The 20514-nt window shown below is 35.9% G+C and overlaps 1 protein-coding gene across 1 annotated transcript; it reads right to left on the bottom strand.

The window, feature by feature from the left end:
• Positions 1–4225: 4225 nt before the first annotated feature.
• LOC134856004 (uncharacterized protein DDB_G0283357-like) lies at positions 4226–17839 on the bottom strand (the record flags this gene model as incomplete). Its single annotated transcript, XM_063872371.1, has 10 exons — positions 4226–5360; positions 10080–10301; positions 11644–11862; positions 13056–13127; positions 13214–13257; positions 13453–13762; positions 14171–14340; positions 14476–14558; positions 15322–15508; positions 17602–17839. Coding segments are annotated over 10 exons (1704 nt in total), but the record flags the coding sequence as incomplete, so codon positions are not given.
• Between the last annotated feature and the right edge of the window lie 2675 nt (positions 17840–20514).

The following is a 20514-nucleotide window of genomic DNA, read 5'->3' as shown; positions in this document are numbered from 1 at the left end:
GTTAAGTATGTATATTATACCATTTTCTTTTGTTTGATGATATTGTTGAATCAATAAAATAAAAAAGCAAAATGTTTTTGTTTCTTTTTTAAAAACGACAAATTTTTATAAGAATATTTTGTTATTGTTACATAAAAGCCAGTGGAGAAAGTAGCCTCGCTTTGCGCGCAAAATACTCCCTGAAACAAAAGTTGTATAAGAAAAAGGAAATTAGATAAGAACGCCCAGTCCTAATATTAATCAGAAAATCATTGATTAAGCGTACGTGCGTATTTTACTGACGAACCTGGACCTATCCCAGCCGAGGTATTTGAACTAGCTTTCGACTTTGAAAAGTGCAGTTTTGTGACTGAAAATGGGCAGGGGGTCGAGCAGCACTTTTAAGTCGAGCACAGCAAAATTGACACAGCTTATGTTGGTCGAGAGTGTCAAAATATATGTCCGACTCGATTTCGGCTGAGAAAGTCGAAATATAGAACGAGCATAGTGAAAACAGTCGAGCTAATCAAGGGTCTCTCCCATTATAGCCACCATCCCTCCTCCAGTAAGTTATAGACCTCACCCCCAGAAACAGCAGTCCCCCACTAGTAAATTAAAGTAAGTAAATCAGATACAACAAAAAATATGCACAAGCAAAAAGTCTGTGCATCTTTATTTTTTCATAGAGAAATCGTGATTCTTTAAGGTGTTCTTCGGACGGTGAAAATTTCATTCAGAAATTCATTCAGCTTTTTAAGCCGGACTCGAACCTTCCTCTTCGTGATTAGAAGCCTCACGTCCTTGTTTCTGACCCACTCGCCTTGAAAATTTTGCAACACCAGTCACCAACAAAGCAGCTACAGTTTAATTAAGTGCCAAAAACGCCACCAATTATTTAAAAAAACAGTGCTATAAGAGGCATTGGATCTCCGATTTGTAGATTAGGAGTCTTCTCTCTGTGACACTGGCGCTTGGCAAACACTAGCCAACAATAAAGCAGCGAACAGAGGCTATTACTTTTCCAATGCTACAGACCGAGAGTATTGCAAAAATACAAACATTGGACTTTATTATTTGAACTTTTTATTTGCGACTATGGTTGGAAGAAAAAAAAAGATACATACTAAACTAAGATTGCTAGATTGGCGTTTACACTAAATTTTTTATTAACAAAATTACAAAACTATCTTACAAAAAAAATTATTTAGTTTTAGCAAACACTCGTTTTCTTTTATATATCTCCGCGATTAGACACAAGAGCAAAGTGGCCTACGCAAGACATGTAAAATCATGGCATAGGTTTCTTAACACTTAAAAAAACGGAGCCCAAAAAGGTTAATTCTGATACCGAAATTTTGACAGCGAATAACTAGATTTAAATGTTCAGTCCCATGAAGAAAATTAACTCATTGATGTAGCGCATGTGCATATTTTACTAAGGAACCTGGACTTACCCAGGCCTAATTATTTGAACTAACTTTCAATTTAGAAGTGACTGAAAATGCGCAGGGGTCGAGCAGCACTTTTAAGCCGAACACAAAATTGATACAGCTTGTTTCGGTCGATAGTGTCAAAACATATGTCGAGCAACTCAACTTCGGCTGAGAAAGTCAAAAACATTGAACGAGCATAGTGAAAATAGTCGAGCTAATCAGGGGTCTTTCCCATTATAGCCCGCACAGTAATTTATAGCCCCAGCAAAAAAAAAACGTCCCCAGAAATTTAAACTGAATAACTCAGATAAAAAAAAAACATTTTACAATGAAATAGCACGTGCATCTTTATTTACAATGAAATAGCATGTGCATCCTTATTTACAATGAAATAGAATGTGCATCTTTATTTTTTCATAGAGAAATCGCGATTTTATTGAAGGCTTCAGTCAGTTCTAACAAAATCAGAATGTACTTTTGTATCAATTCACTTATGAATGACAGCACATCAATTGTTTTAAACTGGGGGTAGCTATAATTTTTTTGCTATTAGGTTGTGAGGGCTAAAATAAAAAAAAAAGATGCAAAAATAGAAGTTTTGTTCACGCTTTGACCGTAATACTTAAAATGTAAATAGAAAACCAGGTTAAATATTCTGAACAATCATTTAAGAAATCTTGTTAACCGCAAAATACAACATTCCGTGGACCCCCAGAGTTCTTTGAAGTTTTCTTCCCGCAAAAAAAATAAATTTATAATCATTGAGCTGGTTATGCTGGATTCGAACCTCCCTCTTTGGATTTGAAACCTCACGCCCTCGTATCTGGGCCGCTCGCTTTGAACTAACTATTAATCTGTAGCTGCTTTATTGGTGTTTGGTGTTCCGAAATGTTCATGGTTTATTTGATGGCTAAAAACGCCATCAAATATATTTAAAAAAAGAGTGCTACATGCGGCATTGAATATCCAACTTGTAGATTAGGATTTTCCATCTGGGCTACGGGCGCTTGGCGAGCGGCAATTACTCACCAACAAAAACGCAGCGAACAGAAACTATTAAAATTCCAATTATACAGAACCGTGATTCTTGCAATTTACAAACAATGAGCTTTTTATTTGTGACTTTGGTTGGAACAAACAGAAGATTCATACTACTACTACTACTACACTACGGTTTCTATCTTGGCTTATATACTAAATTTTTCATAACAAAATCCTACAAAACTATCCTTATAATTTAATTGATTTGTTTCTACTAACTAAGAGACACAAGAGCAAAGCGGCCCACGCAAGACATGCAAAACATGGCAAGTAGGTCGCTTAACACTAAAAAAAACAAGTTTCGTTCTGATACAAAACTTGCGACAGCGGAGACTAGATACCGTTCTCTCCCGATTCCGAGATAACAACGTTACTATTATGGCTTCTTAATTCAGGCTTCATAATGACACATTTGTTCAAATACTCTCGAAATAGTATTTTGGTCTTATATAGATGATAAAAATAATTAAAGAGCTTTCAGCAACCTCTTGTATTTGAACAATTATAAAAAGCTCAAAAAGTTTGGGTGGAAATAATTCATTGAGGGGTAGTCTATCATTTTGCATCCATTTGCTTGCTAATTTGAGACACACCTAAATGAGAATCTTGCTTTATGCATTTTCAATTTAATTATCCATCCGAACGTTTTGCAATTCTCTATAACGCTAAGACAACTTCGCAAAACCTTCTAAAATGAAGTACTTAAATGATAGTAAGAAACTGGCAGTAACAGACAGCCAGCAGAGTTCAATAGTTGCCAATAAACACATAAAAAAATCATCAATTTGAGAAAAAATCAATTTTCTATTTTTATACAAATAATTTGAATTAAGAAATAATTCATAATTTAAATTTTTGTTTTAAATAACCTTATCTGAGACGCAGAGGCGAGGCTGCACGTCGCAAACAAAGCGAAAATACGCCGCGAGTTAGATTACAAAGGGCAAAAAAGATCTTAAAATTAAAACCTAATGTTTTGAAAGAAAATTTCCCACTATGAGAATTGAACCTCCGCTCAGTTCCCCGACATTCAAATTTTCTAAGCGAGTGTACTTCCTTATAGTAATACTGAAGCTTACAAAAATCGGCAAAAATAGCTACAAAATGCTCAAAAAAGTACTTTTATGTACTAGTTTAGAAAAAAATAAATTAAAGGCAACCACAATTGCTTTTCGTGTAGAAAATTGGAAAGTAAACAGCGAAATTGTTTTCAAACTATGCATTCGAAAACTTCGCAATAACACTGACCAACAAAATTCCTGAAAATGAGTCTTCATCACTTTGCTGTTGGAGCAAATATCTTCTTCAAATATCTTCTTCGATTTATCTGCTTTGAAATTGCCACCAAGAGTAGTACTTATCTTTGCTACTAGAGTTGGAAAGAGTAGGATTGTGGTTTTACATTTCACTACGCTTGTGTAGAAACAGGGTCAATAGCCTAACTTGTAATTACGCTTACAACTCTTTTAAATTGAAATCCACCCTTGAACCTAGAACTAGATTACGTTTTTTTTTGCGCATTTTTGCTTTTCGTTATTGATGAGCGCAATTTACCTTCCTTATAGCAAAACAACTTGACTTGAAATCAAAAGTCAAACCACAAAAAGACTTTTTCCGACAAGCATCACGACCTCAAAAAGTGTCTTCAGTTCATTACAAATAAGAACAGTTAATCAATAAATATACAATTGTGCCCTACTGATTAGTCTTTAGTCGCTTCTGAGGTGTTTATAACTTAATCGGCGAATTTGTCACTAGATAAAACAAATGGCTTTCACGAAGAAAAGGTGAATAAATTTTAATTTCCATTTACAAAATTTAGAACTCGTTACAAAAGTTACGATGAGTTAGCGGTTAAAGCAAATTTGGGATTCTAATTAGAAACAAAATGTACATTAGGTTAGCTTTAATGATTTCAGACTACATAAAAACGTGATATTCACAATTGAAAACACTTCAAAGCGCCATCATGATGAAATTGATCCTATGAAAAATTACTTATCGCTGAATTGAAGTACAGAAAATTCAGGCGTCTAATAACGAGGTCAACTTTTTTGCATAAATTCAAGAAAATCAAATTGTTACCTCAACTCAGTATCTTTCGGAGAGATCGTTTCTACAATTTTTCCCATATACTACAAAACTAAAATTACTTTATAAGTTTGCATAGAGGCACTAAATGGGTACATGTATGATAGATGGATCCCAGGATGAAATAGAATTTAGACTCAAAATAAGTCAAAAACGGCATTCAATTGTTCATTGCGATTTTAACACACTTAAAATGCGGGAATTATCTTTCAGTTTTGTGATCCAACAACCAATATCATTGAATGTTATGAAAAAATTCTAACAAGGAAATTGAAAAGGCGGTAACTAAAAAAGCAAATAAAAAAACAGGTTCAAAATTATAGGATGAAACATCAATATAATACATCAGTAGCGGCATGTTCAAGTATATTTTTGGACACAAAATTAACTGAACAAGTTTCGCAGGAGAATCTAGACATACTTTCAAGGAAGAATTTTTGCAACCACATTTTAGAAAATAATTTCGAGTCCAACTTTTGTCGTCGACACCCAAAATACAATTGCCTTCGGTATTACGTTTAACAATTATTTGAAATCACCTTTAAATAGTTTATAGATACAACCAAGTTCCAAAAAATTTCCCAGAAACTGCGATTACATCGCTGGATTTTACTTCATTGAGATTACGTAATTAGAACTACGTCGCCAATTCTCTCTTTAAACCCAGGAGTGTCCGGCTGCGTCGCTGTCTGAGTTGTTCTGGGGTGCGTGTGACGTCTGGTGCATGTAGTGCGGATGTGGCTGGCGTTGCGCGGACGTTGATACTTGTGTGTTATAGTTGTAGCCAGAGGAAACATGTCGTCCTTGCTTGTCAATCTGCAGACAAAACTCGAGTAAAACCTGTTCCCAAACAATTTATCGAAAAAAGCTATTTTCCACACATTTGAATTTAAAATTTGAGAAAGTCTCAACGTTGCCAAAAGGAAACTAATTTTGCAAGGAGAACAAATTAACGTAACTATTCTGAACACATTTTTTCTTCATACTTCATAGCAAAATTAGCCATAACAGCATTCAAAAGTAGTGCAAAAATGGAAAATTTGCAAGGCGAGAAGTGAAGAGCTAGTTACAATTCGTTGAGCACAATTGTCAAATCAATTCAACGGACTTTAAATAAAGAAAGTTGCTGCTGTTCACGGCAGAAAATTGTTACTTAAGACTACCTTAAGTTTATATGAGAAGGGCGCTTGTGCCTGTGATTAATGCCTAAAAGTAATTTTGGGATTGTTTTTCGAGGCTGCGAAGTGTAAACGTTGCTTCTTTGCTAGCAACGAGCGCAGTTCACAGTAGATCTCGAACAACCGTCACCAAGGACGATGTTTCAAAAAGATCTTTTCGAAAATTTGAGAAAAAAGACGCTCTCGTTCAAAATTAGAATTAATCGACACCTGAGGAGTTTTTAGACCACAGAGGCTAAGCGGACCTTCGCACCCCACACGATAAAACGCAAACATATTAATGTAAGCCAGCGGACAAAAAATAAAATAAAACAATCTACAAAAGTTTCGTACGTTTGTCTCAAATGCTGTTTAATTTGGGAAAAACATCGAGAAAACTACAAGAATTAAATCTGTTCAACTTAACACAATGCAACATAGCGTGACTAAATCTATGTAAAAAAAGCCGGAACCATTTAAGCCAAACACACTTTTCAAGCAAAAAACTTTCGAATTTCGTAGAAAAAATAGATGGCCTTGAAGCTCTTGAACTTTTAGAACAATTTATGATAGACAGTTTTGGATAAAATTTACCCAAATTTGAGAAAACTGAATCAACAGGTAAAATTGTTATTCCGCTGGGAAATTCGATAAATAAATTCCACTTTCGAAACTAGGAGACGATCACCTTTTGTGACCTTTACATTTTGTTAATCGATTGTGGAATTTGCCTTCCTTTCACCAAAGGAAATCAACTGAACTTTGAAATCAAGTCAAACCGCGAAAAAGGAAGTTTGAACCTCTTGAAAAAAAAAGAAAAAATCATCGCGACCTACATCAGTGTTTGAACTACATTAATCGGCTCCTAACACAGAGGTGAAGCAGAGCTGCGCACCATTTGCGATACCACAAAAACATAAAAAACTAAAGTCAAAAATGAATTTGCTATGCTGATGCGGCACGAAAAATGGGATTTCAAAAACTGGACTTCGCCCAAAAACATAGTTGGTTCTCTATTAAAATGAGTGAGAAAAATAAAATAATTTGAGATAATCAATATTCCCAAGAATATAACTTTAATCTTACAAAAATTTAAGCAGGAACAAAGATCGCAACCCGATCTATCAATTGAAATTTTCATCTCAAATTTGATTGACTAAATTTCAAGAAAACTCAAAAAACTTGTGAAACGGTCAAAAGACTTTCCAAAACCCATAACTTTTTTTTTGGAAAAAGCAGGTTGTGGCTGCTTAAGTAGAGAAGATTCCCAAAACCGATTTCTCGATTGATAACAACCTGAGAATAACGATGGTAGTTTTCGCGTAAAGTCAAAAACTTCCGGAAAAACTGTCTTAGTTTCAAAACTTTGACTTCTTTAAAGGCTATAAATTTTTCTTAAATAAGGTGGGCATAGCCAATTAAAAAGGTAGGCTTTCAACAACCTGTAGTTTCGATTAAACCTATTATATCAGATTTGGTGAGATTAGCGAGAAAAATCCAAAAAAAAACAGTCAACAAATCAAAAATAATTTGTTATTTTCGAGATCATAGCTTTTTGTGTGACAAAAGGCGCAGCTGTTTATGCTGATGTGATTCACTCAACCTGTAGTTTTGATTGAACAAATACTCAAAAAGTTTACACAACGGTCAAAAAATCAAAACTTGACATTTCCGAGAGCAATTACTTTTTGTGTTTAAAATTTTGTTAGTGGCCGCTAATGCAGGGGAGCTAACCAATGCCCTTTATATCCATTGAACTCGAATTAACAGATTTGAGAGGTTAGTTTTCGAGAAAAGTGGAAAAGATTCACAAAACGGTCAAATATCAAAAACTTGACTATTATGCGTAAAACAACTTGGGCGTAGCCGCTTAAGCCCGGAGCGTTTCAGAACCGTTTTATTAATTGAAACCAAAAACTCAGATTTGAGAGGAGTAGTTATCGAGAAAAAAAAATCAAAAGTATGAGTCAAATATTCCCCACAGACATTTTCCAAGGGGAGTGCGGAGGGGAGTGTTTAAATTGTGTTTCCCTTGAAACGACTCAAAAATGGGCGATTAATCTGATACAAAATGAGGCGAATTAACCTGGGTTGAGGAACTTCTTTAGCGAAACAAAAAAAACCGACCATTTTTTTTGAAACAGAAAAAACAGGTCCTTGTCAGTTTTGAACCCAGGGCCTTTGACATCCCAAGCATATTCGTTACCTTCAGGCAAGTTGGCCAGGGACGCATAGAAGTTCGCATTTATTATCAAACAAGATACAAGTGATTATGTTTAACAAGTTGTTGACCTGAAAAATGTATACATTCCGGTTTAACAACGCTTAATAACCACATGGGTAATAATGTACTAAATCAGGATAGAGAATAACTACAAATTACACACAGAGGCAAAACGGAGCTTTGCAACACTTGCGATGCAAGAAAAAAATATTGCGCCACAAAATAGTGAATGAAAATACCGAGGAAAAAAAACATTGCGCCACAAAATAGTGAATGAAAAATACGTAGGAAAAAATAACTTGACAAAAGTTGAAACATTACAGATACAAAAACATCATAATTGTATCGGATGAAGTTCATAAACAGCCCTTAAGAATGAAAACTATTTACCGAGCGGTTGTTTCAGTTTGGATGGGTCGTAAAAATTTGTCATAAAAAGTTTTGGCGACAAATTTTGGCTCGAAACCTGTTGAGCCGAAAACAAAACTGTTTTCAATAATGGGTTTTCGTTTTTCTTCTAAATATTTAAACAAATTCAGTTTATGTTATATCGACTGAGTCCACTTATTTTGCGTCATTTCGAGGGCAAACAATATCCTTTTAGGGATTATTTATTTCAGTTTGGATGGGTCGTAAAAATTTGTCATAAAAAGTTTCATAAAATTTATAAGTTTTTACGACCCATCCAAACTGAAATAAAAAATCCCAAACGGATATTGTTTGCCCTCGAAATGACGCAAAATAACTGGACTAAGTCGATATAACCTAAACTGAATTTGTTTAAATATTTAGAAGAAAAACGAAAACCCATTATTGAAAACAGTTTTGTTTTCGGCTCAACAGGTTTCGAGCCAAAATTTGTCGCCAAAACTTTTTATGACAAATTTTTACGACCCATCCAAACTGAAACAAAAAATCCCAAACGGATATATTTTGCTCTCGAAATGACGCAAAATAAGCGGACTAAGTCGATATAACATAAACTGAAACTGTTTGAACAATTAAGAGAAGAACGAAAACCCATGTTTTAAAAAGTAAACCAGTAAAAGCCCTACCAGATAAAATGGCGTTTAAAAACGGAAAATTAACCGACAGAAATTAGGACGAAAACCACGAACCGAAAAAAATTGAAAAATTTTTGTGAAAAGATATTTACAATCTGAAAGGGCCTTGAATTAATTACTTCTTAAGTTTCGCGCTGAGAGGCAACTAAGCCAACAAAAGTAAACCGATAATTGATAGGCCCGCAAATTTTAAAAAAAATACTGCAAAAGCCGGATTCGAACTCAGGACATTTGTCTTCCAGTCATAGAAATTACTGCTAGGCAAAATCGCCAAAGAAGACGATTATTCTGAATTATAAAAAAAATAAACATTCGAAATTGTTCATTATTTCTGTTACTCAAGTTATTTACCTCGAAAAATCTATGCAATTTCCAATGCTACAGAGAAATTTCCAAATAAGTGAACACTTTTAATGAACTTTTTTATTTGCGAGCTAGCTTAGAAAAAAAGAAGGTTCCTAATAACACACTAAGCTGTGTAAATAAGCAAGTGTAAATACCCCAATGCTTAAAAAAAGATGCATGATATTTTCACAATCAGTGCAAAATGAGGTTTCATACTAGTTCAGTTTCGTCAATTGATGGCCTCAAGAAATCACGCCTGTACCTGTAACGAGTTGAAGTATTCAGGCCTCTGAAAAAACCAAGGTATGCTCCAATACTCCTATACCAGCTAATCACTTCTGTTAGAATCAAATTAATACAACACGCCGTTCAAAAACTAACACAAAACGTGCACACAACAAACTTTTGAAAGAATCAAACTTCGATTTCGTTCAATTTGTGGTAATATCGAGGATCTTGAACCACAACTGCAACTTTACTTCGCAAAGAACTGAATTAGGCTGTACTTCAAAAGTTCGGAAAAATTGTTGGGCGCAGAGGAATAAATCTAGAAGGATAACCCAGTTATTTTTTTTTGGATAAAAATTTTGGAAATGTACGGCTCAGAGGAATAAATGTTGATGTTAAAGTTTATCTTGGGAAAACATTCACTTGACCGAATATATCGTGTCTAACATCTGGTGTGAAAAAATAAGCGGCTACTAAAAATCATCATGATGATGATTGCGTATATATAAGCACTCACACTCGAGTATACATGGGAATCCAACACACCACGTGTTTGTGAATTATTAGCCATGGGCAAACTGGTTTGTGATTGTGAGGGTTGGTAAGGTGGGTTAAGATGGTTGTTGCTGTTGATGGTGTTGTTGCTTCGGATGCTGTGGTTAGCAGATGGAGGTGCAAATTGATGAGAGGAGGTGGAGTTTCGATCCGAAGTGACGCTGTTAATTCGCGAATTGTGGAACTAAATAAACACAAAATCAATACACAATCTTCCATCGCATGCCGGTTTACCTCATGCCAAAATGATTGAATGCCCTAAATCTTTTTTTTTGCCAATCATAACTCTGCATTCGAACATCTGAATAAAATAAGCTAAAAATTCGAACATCTGAATAAAATAAGCTAAATTTATCGGTGCGTGCAAACGGTCCTTCTGTCACGAGAGAAGACCGGTACCTAATTAACAGTTATTGTAAGCCAGAGAAAAATTGCATTCATCAAACATTGTTATAAAAAATATGAACGCAGGATTTTTTATGATTCTGGGTGAACTAAAAGTTTTGATTTTGTTATCACATATTAGAAAACAGTGTACAAATACTATGATCCTTTCAAAACATTTATTTTTTCCATTATCCAAAAAAGCTCTCCATATATTATGTTGCATAGTCATATAGCATTGTTTGACTATTCCCAAACCACTGAAACTTCTACGGTGGGTAGGATGAAGACATGCAAAGAAAGCCCAGCTGGGTCTTTTAACTTATTCCGCCCAGGTCAAAATCAGAAAAGAAAAATGTTCCAAATTGATTGACTAAATTTGGAGCTTCTGACAATCATAGATGGATCAACGCGGTAAATTTAGCAGTAATGCGCATTCAAGTACATTTGTGCGGATTAAGCAAAAAGACAAGTCAAGCAAAGGGGGAGAATTTCGGAAGATTTTTCAAAATAAACTAAATCGCATTTTTTTTCATTCTTGAATCTTTTGTGCTTTGTTTTTTTGGAGATATCATTCACTTGAATTATTTTATCCACCAGCATGATTCCAAAAAGAGATAGGTAACGAAAAGTAATTATTACACAGAGGGGAAGTTGCACTTCGCAAACACAAGCAAAAAATATGACTATGCGTTATAATTGGCTTGCGCCACTTAGCAATCATGCAGACTCATAATTGGCGTGCATCACATAAGAGTTTTTGTAGAGTCGAAGTTTTACTCATTTTTTTATCCAGTAGCGTTATCATTAGCAGTACTAGTCAATTTGAAAAAAAAAATTACCGACTAACATGCCTCAATTTAGAGCGGACGAAAACATCCGACCCTGCCCAGGTTCGAACCCTCTTATTTTGCTGCAGGTCTCCTTCCCTACCTCTACGCTATATATCCATGATAACTTGAAGCTAAAGTGCAATTTTTAATATAATAGTCTTAATATCCTTAGCATTGGCTGTACTTAATAGCTGGTTATTGATCAAAATGAACACTTTCAAAATATTTGCGACTTAGGTTGGAAAAAGAGAGTTCATACTATAACACAAGCCTTGCTTGTGTAATGATGAGCTATATCTAAGCACTCACACTCGAGTATTCATGGGAATCCAACACACCACCCATTTGTGAGTTATTAACCATAGGAGAATTGGTTTGTGCATGCGAGGGTTGGTGAGGCGTGCTTAGATTTTGGTTGGTGGTGGTGTTGTTGCTTCGGATGCTGTGGTTAGCAGAGGGAGGTGCAAATTGATGAGAGGAGGTGGAGTTGCGATCCGAAGTGACGCTATTAACTGGTGAATGGTTCAACTAAACACACACACACATACCATCATCACACACGTCAATAAACGCACTCTTGCACTGTGGGAATTGCCCATGCCATATGGACCCAATGCCCGAAAACTACGTTAGAAAATCATCATTCAGTATACGATAATACGAGATTTGAGCAGAAAAATCACGTTAATTGATTGAAAATCCTTATTTCTTTAGAAGAGCCCCTTTATCACATTCTACTAGTGCAAACTAAACTAAAACGAATTCATTGCACACTATTTTACGAGAAACTTTGAATACGGTGTTATTTATAGTTATTACTTACCCAAAATCTTGATTTTGATCTCATTTTAAAGACAATAAATCTCTTTCCACTACATTGAATAATCAAAAGTATTTTTTAACTGTTATTTAATCACTGAAACTGCTATGACGGGTACGATTCAGTCAGGTATAGAAACTCCACCGAGGTCTTTATAGTTACTCCACCCAAATTCGCCCGAGTCAAAATTTCAACCCAAGAAATAAAAAAGTTCGAGCCTGATAGGTTGAAAATTACTATGTCTTTGCAGCATGTGCTCATTATAGTTGTTGCGCTTTCACGCAAATTTGGGCGGATTAATCAAAAAGACGAGTCCATCAAATTGGAGAAGAATTTTTGAAGGGAAAGATAATATCGATTCTTTAAGCGTTTTCAACATTCACTAAATAGCACGGCAAGCATTCCCAATAACAGACCTGAGATTGAGTCACACTTTAGTGAAGAAACTAGAACTCCGAGAGATGTAAGTAGACTACATTTAGAAAAAAGAAATATTTTTAGCAACAAACATTCGAAAAACAAAATCGTGGACCGTCGATTAGAATGCCCAAGTAAAACAATGTGGTTGGCTCGCTTACTATTTCATAATTTGATTAATCAAAATCTAAATGTAAAACTGCGTGTAAACTTTAAACTGCACGTTTTGAACGAATATTCAATTTGCCTACAATTCTTAGTTCCCTTATTATCTAATGATTATAGAAAAAAGGATTTTGCCTCTGTTGTTTTTTCTAATTAAAGCTATGTTCACAAGCTGATAGACACACATGCTTATCGCTGCACCCCCAACAAAAACCAAAACCGCAACTTTATTCTGATGAAAGCAAACCTTAAAGTGCAATTAATCTTAAATGTGGTCTAACAAATGATTTTATTTTTGGATTCAGATAATTCCTCTCACATTTGGGCTCATATTCTGAATTTGAAACGGATCCAAGCCCCTTGGGGCAGCTATTGGAGCATCCATCATATCCTGAAAAAAAATCAGTGTCTTAGAAACCTGATATGGAATTTAAGAAATCAGTGATGTTTTGTACGTGTTGTACGCATGGCACTTACTTGAGGACGATATTCATTCTGCATGTAGTTATCGCCATTATCGCCTTAAAAACACGAACAAATTAAAACTTACAGAAGATACAAAAACGTTTAGAATGGACCAAGAACAAACATTTCGACAAAACTTTAATCAAGAACTTGAATGGCTCACAACCTTAAAATGAAGACCACATCAGAATTCGAAAATAAAGAAATTTTTTAAGGTATTTATAAACAATCCGTTTTCTTCAAATTCTCACCCGAATAGCGTCGATTAAGGTTATTATAATCCGGCTGCAACTGCCCTGCTTCGCCACTGGTAACGCTGTGCGGAGTCATCGCTGGACTCACTGCTGCAGCATCTCTCGCAGAGTAGCTTCCCCCCTGTTCATACCCGTTGTAGTCGCCTCTTCCTTCCCCAGCTGTACCTGCCCCACCCCCACGACTGACCATAGTAGAAGACCCCCCGTGACGGTTGGCGGTGGCGCCTCTGCTGGCAGTGCCGTGTCTGGATCTAGTGCCTCCGAAGCTGTTGTTCAGGTCATCAGCGGACTTCGCTCTACTCTTGCGCTGAAAGCACAACGAAACAATTAGTTTCGTTATTCTTTTTCATCACCATCTCAAAACTGCAGCTTGTAATTAGCTGAGTTCTTGTCTGACTCTAACTAATGCTTGCTTGTCTACGTGTGATGTATTTAAGTATTTCAAAGTGTCGTATAATTACAGCAATTTGCTACAAAAGATCTCATCAGTTTTGAGATGGTGATAAAAAAGAATAACCAAATTGCTGTACTTATACGACACTTTGAAATACTTAAATACATCACACGTAGACAAGCAAGCATTAGTTAGAGTCAGACAAGAACTCAGCTAATTACAAGTTGCAGATGCGGGAAAGGAAAAAGAGACCCCCCAAAAAACTAAATAAATCTCATCGATCTTTCAAACTTTAAAAACGACCGCAACAACTGCACTGACCAATGTGGATGAGACTGTCTTGGGCTCGTGAGTTCTCTCCACCCCCACCAGTGCCCGGGGGTCAAAGTGAGGCCTCCTGAAGTTACTCTCCTTGTACTCCTTCCGCATGGACTTGCAGTTCCACATCTCAACCAGCAGCTCCTCTGCTATCTTCACTATCCGAATTGGCACTAAAAGTCACGCTATATGATTGGTTTAAAAAAGAACTAAATATGATTCGGTAAAAACAAAGAGCAAATTAAGTCAGAAAGGTCGTCAAATTTCTGTGTCTTTTGCCGCGATGACAAAAATCGAAAAGTACGTACCAATGGGTGACTGCGACTCTTTCCTATCTCTGTACTTTGCAAGGGGAATGATGAGCTTCAGTCCATCGCCATGTAGAACATACCTACACAAACATCCTCAATTAGCGGTACTTTAAAAAAAAACTATTTTGGAGATCTCGAATCGCAAATGATTTGCAACATTTTCAGGGTTCCAGACATCAGCTAAGGGTTCTGTTTAAAAAGACTTAGGTATATTCGACAATCAATTAAATCATCTATCAAATGATTTATGAGGATGCAATTACTAACAACCTGATACCGTCATTTTATACAAGAGTAGGAGTAGGCAATAGGAACAGAGAATATCATTACCTCAATAACGAACAAATTCCGATCTAAAATTGAGCATACGAGTAACCAATCGCAACATTGAGTTGTTATAGCAACAACTAAATAACACAAAGAGTAGCCGGTTGCTGTGCAAATATCGTAGAAATGATAAAAAGCTTAAAAAAAACAGTCTTCGCATTGATTAACTCAACTTAATTGATTACACTATTGAATTATATGTCAAGTTTATATATTGAGATCAACAGAAATCTTTGAGAGATTTTTTTGTTCGCTGGGCCACACATTTCCTCTTACGTGTTTTGAAACAATGACAATAAGACTCTCTTTTGGGTACTTGTTCAAAGTGATCAAATGTTTGATATTAATGCCCGGGTTTGGGGAAATTTGAATGCACATCCAGGAAAAAAAATTGCTTGGTTCTAAGTAGTACCCAATTCCACCATAAAATACATTTCTTAATTTATAATAACCGATTCTACATTTATTAGCACAACAGCAGAACACACTCACTCCGTTTTGTGAGGTGACACCTACCTGCAGTTGTCCTCATGCACCTTCTGTTTCTCCTTCGCTCTCTCGTCCCCCACCCAGGACTTAGTCTCTCGACAGAGCTCCTTCAGACAAAGGAGGACGAAGGCCACTTTCTCACAGTACACGTTCTCAAAGTTGTTCTCAATGTCGACTGGCAGGTGTTTGATCAGTTCAGAGGTACAATGCACACCTGAAACCAAAAAAGATTGAGGTGGTGGACAAAAATCACTTTTGGTCTTTCTGTAGAAAATGTAACATGTAACATGTAACTAGTAACTGACGGAATATTTGTGCTCGACTTTTTTTTCTCCAGAAACTTATATTTAAGCTTAGATCAATTTCTGTAAACTTGAAAAATGCTAATATGGGAAATTTCCATTTTTCTTTTAACGCGTTGCGCAAGCGGCGAATTGATCAAGCTCAAAAATCACTCTAAATTGAACACAGAAGAAAACACAAGACAAGAAATCAGAGGCGACAAAACACCAAATTGGCACTAAGAAGTTACATGAAATCGAAACCCCAACCTGGAGATTGAGAACCTCACGTCCTCGCATCTGCGCCATGAGCTGACTTTATCAAAACAGCCACCAAAAATACGGCTAGCATATGCTAATAATTGCCATCTCTATTGCTAGTTCTAAGCAGCAAAAATGCCATCAGAATGAGCATTTTAATTACGACGAGTTAGATCGGAAAAAGTTGAATTGTATTGATAACACAATGCTCGCCTTTGCAAATAGAGCTACCTATTTGATTGAAATATTGAGTTTCTAAACCCAAAATTTACACAGAACGAAGCACAGGTTCGTATCACTTGCGATAAAACGCAAGCGTAGCATTGCAAGCATACGAATAGAAAATAAGACGAAATCATTACGACAAAAATATAATCAAAACTGAATAAAAACAGTACAAAACAAAACCACAAGCATTAAATAAGCTTTTAGTGTCATTAACCGAGCGGCCAATAGGCGATCAGTACTTGGGTAGACACCTATTGAGCACGAAACAAAAGCGCCGTTATACCATGCCATGAGCCGAAACCATTTAATGAAAAAGTTTTCAATCAAAAACCAAGCTGGTAAATTGACAGAATAACAGGGTGACTGTCAGATATAGAAAAAAAATTGTTCAAGGAAAAATCTACATGCATTGGCAACTAAGCCGACAAAAATAAGCAGACAAACGAAAGTATAAAAAATCAAACTTTCCCTGAAAAAAATCATATCTGCTGAAAAAATTCAGGTCCAACCAGGACTTAAACCCCAGACCATAGGATTCCAAGGCAACCGCGTAACCTTCAGACCAATTCGGAAAGAACCTATTAGTGTTTGAAAATTCAAACTTAGCCAACAGATATTTGAAAAAAAGCCAATGAACGGAAGGAAGGAGAAAAAACTGATGAAATTTGTAAAAATTTCAACTTTCGACTTTCAAAGTTAAACATATCCGGCCTTAACACTCTTTGAATTTTAGGAAAATTTTATGATTCACTCTTTTTCGACAAAATTACCTCAATTTGAGAAAACTGGATTGATTGGCACATTTTTATTTCACCGGGAATCTAAAAACTAAGTTCTACTTTTCACTAGAAACCGTCACCAAAAATGGATATCTCAAAATAGTACAAGTGGGGACCCGTACGTAGACAGGGGGTCGAATTCCTGAGGGAGAGAGGGAAGGGGGTGCGGATGCGTCCGCCCCTCTAAACCCACTGGTACCTATCGGTGTGAACGAATCTCATCAACGAAACTCGGGACAATGCACATTTGTAGTTATTAGATCATTTTAAGACTTTCCTGAAAAACAAAAAATCTTTTTAAGAACTATACAAGAGCTTTGAAACTGACAGATTTGAAAGAAAAATGGTTTACGTGAAAAAACCAGGCCCCGATTGCAAGACACTTCCTGAAAAATTATTTGAAATCTGATAAAGTTTAAAGTGATCACATTGCGAGAGCAAAAAATTGTCAGGATTTTTTTGAAATGCTTCTTGTTTCACCAAAAGGCTCTGCAATTCATTGCTTAACTATTTTCAAGTTTGGTATTTTTATTTGAAAAACTTTCTTAATTATTAGAATTTTGCGTTTATATGAAGATATAGAAAAGAAAAAAATTCTAAACAACGACGATATATGAATTTAACATTCAAAAGTAATTTTGGAACAAAATTTTCATGAAAAAAATTTTTTGGACGTCAAAAAAATTGTACTACAGATCATGCGTCAGAAAGATAATACCCGACAAACTAACAATGATTTTTTTGCTTAAATTGCTTACCGATCAATTTCTTGTTGTCAAGATCAATGCAGATGTTTTTCAGAGCTCCCGCTACTGCAGCAATGACGAAGTCGTTCTCAAAAGTGGCCAGCAATTCCCGTAGCAATGGCAGACCCAGGCTCTTCCGCACGGTAAATCGTAATCGAGGACACCACTGAAAAAGCTCAATGGTACAGGGCAAACATGGCCAACAGACAGTTGAAAAAGAGTCAATGAAGGCAAATGAACAGGGTGACCTCTAAAGTGCTTTGTTTTGATAAAAAAAAAAACGTTTAAAACTGTTTTAAAACAAGTTTAAAATCATAATGTCGGATATTTTTGACGATTCGTTCAATGCTCTTAAAAAGAAGGCAAGTTTTGATATTTTTTGTATCTATCGGCTGGGCGGATCTAGGGTTTTCTCGAGGGGTGTCAAAATAAGTATATATTGGCGCCGACGGTGCCTTTAGAAAAATGGTCCGTCACCAAAAATGGATATCTCAAAATAGTACAAAGTGGGGGACCCTTTGGCTAGGCAGGGGGTCGAATCCCTGAGGGAGAGGGGGGGGGGGGTGCGTCCGCCCCTCTAAGTCCGCTGGTGCCTATCGGTGTGAACGAATCTCATCAACGGAAAAACTCGGGACAAGGGCCTTTAGTTTAAAGGAAAGGTCAGCCTAGGGGCGGATTTAGGGGGGGATGCCCCCCTCTCAGCGTTTCGACTCCCTGGTAACCCAGAGACCACCCTTTGTACTTTTTTGAGATATCCATTTTGGGTGACGGACCATTTTTCTAAAGGCACCTTCGGCGCTAATCTATACTAATTTTGAGGCGGGAGCGCGCGCCGAAAAAGCGGTAATTTTTCGGTCAAAATTTTTGCAAAAAACGCCTTTTTTGGTCTGTTTTTTTTTCAAACATTTTTCCTGCGGCGCAGAAAATTTGGTCAGAATGAGGTCTTTATAGTGATTAAGGAGAGCTCAGAAAATCAATTTGGTCGACCAAAAAAATCCCCCCCCCCTCGAGAAAATCCTAAATCCGCCCCTGGGTCAGCCAAATCGATTTTCCTAACATCTGTTGTTTTAAGTTTTCTTAGCAAGTTGTGAATCTTAGTAAAACGAGGTGCATATAAAGCAAAAAGATTTAAGGTTTAAATTTATTTGTCTGCCTCCTTTTGCTTTATATACACCTCAATAACCTTAAGCATTGAAAAATAACAAGCGTTTTCAAACACTGTTTTAAAACACCCTTGTTTTAAAACAGCGCCACCCTGCAAATGAATGGAACAAAAATACTTACTTCCTATTAAAAAATCTAATTTATTTTTTTTCTCGAATTTCGAAAAAATGGCTTTAAAGCTCTTTAAATTTCTAAAACAATTCATGATTGACACTTTTTTGATAAAATTAAACCAATTTGAGACAACTGGATCAAAATGGACAATTTTATTTCGCTGGGAAATCTGACAATTAATTTCCACTTTCGAAACGTTTTTCCTGACTTTTATACGTATGCTGTTCGATAGTGGAGTTTGCCTCTTAAAAAAGGAAATCAACTGAATTTTAATAAGAAATCATAAGTTAACCAGCGAAAAAGTATAAACTTGAAAACAAAAGCAAAAAATCCATCGCGACCTACATAGAACTCTTTTTTCGAGTGTTTTTCTGAGATAGGGTCGTTTAGTTGTATTATAAAAAAACTCTTTAATGAGAAAACCCAAAATTTTTCTTCAGTTTCAAGAAAAAAAAAGACTGTTGGATTAACTTAGAGAACAGTTGCTCCAAATGATCCAATCTGTTCGCTATCTAAATGTTTTTACAGCAAGATATTACGACTAAAATTGCTCAGACAGGGTAGGGGTGTAGCGATAAACAATTGAGTCTATTGGCATGAGATAAATTCTAACTAGCTGTTCATTCAGACGAAAAAAAACATCCTAAAAATGCTATTTGTTTTTGAAACCCCTCAAATTTCAAAGGAAACTCCAGACTTATCTTCCGCCTAACTAAGAGATCGGCAAAGTGAAATTTATTATTATCATGAGGTATCAACCTGGAGCGAAATTTTATCATAAGATCACACTAGGAGAAGATAACGAAACCAATTTAATGAATTTTTCATTTGATATCAGTTGAACATAACAGCTCATAATCAGCTAATTGTCATTAGAATACAACGATACTTTGGTCGATACTTTCATCATACAGGAGCACACTACGTGTGAACCTAAAAAAACGTCAGCTTAACACAATATAGAGGAGAAAAGGGTGACAGCTAGTTGTCAATACAATATTCAATAAATCGAACGCAGAAAGCTCCAACAAAAACTTTTTAATTTGATAGTAATGGTTAATAGTTGTTATCAGACAGACGCAAGCTGAATTTGAATGATAAATAACTTAAGAACTAAAAGGTAACTGTCAACGTAACTTCTCACCCACAGAACAAAAAATGATCGAATTTTATTTTATTTAGCCAGTACTAGCAAGCCCGCCTCCAATTTTAATTGGCTCGCAAAAACTTAGTTGTTGTTCTGACCAAGTTATCCAAGTAAGGAAACTATCCTATCCAAGCTAAGCCATATCGTAAATCGGTTTGAAAATTTTAGGGTTCATAGAAAGAATCTGTTCCCAAAAAATTGATGTTTTCTTAAGCAAGCTAATCAAGCTATGAAACTTTGAAAACATTCAAAATTTTCTATGAAGCAACTCGGATGGCGAAACTTTGTTCTTATAAAGAAGCTATTCAAGCGATGAAACATTGAAAAATTTTAGGTTGTTTTATAGAGCGAATCAATTCGCGAAAAAAGTAACGTTTCTCTAGGCAAGCTATTAAAACTTTGAAAAAATTCACGTTGTTCATTGAGAGAATCAGTCGGCGAAAAGTTAGATTTTTTAATAAGCTATTTCAAAATGCTCCACAGAGAGAACAGGATCGCAA

The sequence above is a fragment of the Symsagittifera roscoffensis genome, unplaced genomic scaffold, assembly GCF_963678635.1.
Source record: "Symsagittifera roscoffensis unplaced genomic scaffold, txSymRosc1.1 SCAFFOLD_203, whole genome shotgun sequence".
NCBI lineage: Eukaryota > Metazoa > Xenacoelomorpha > Acoela > Convolutidae > Symsagittifera > Symsagittifera roscoffensis.
This window is presented reverse-complemented; position numbering and strand designations above follow the sequence as displayed.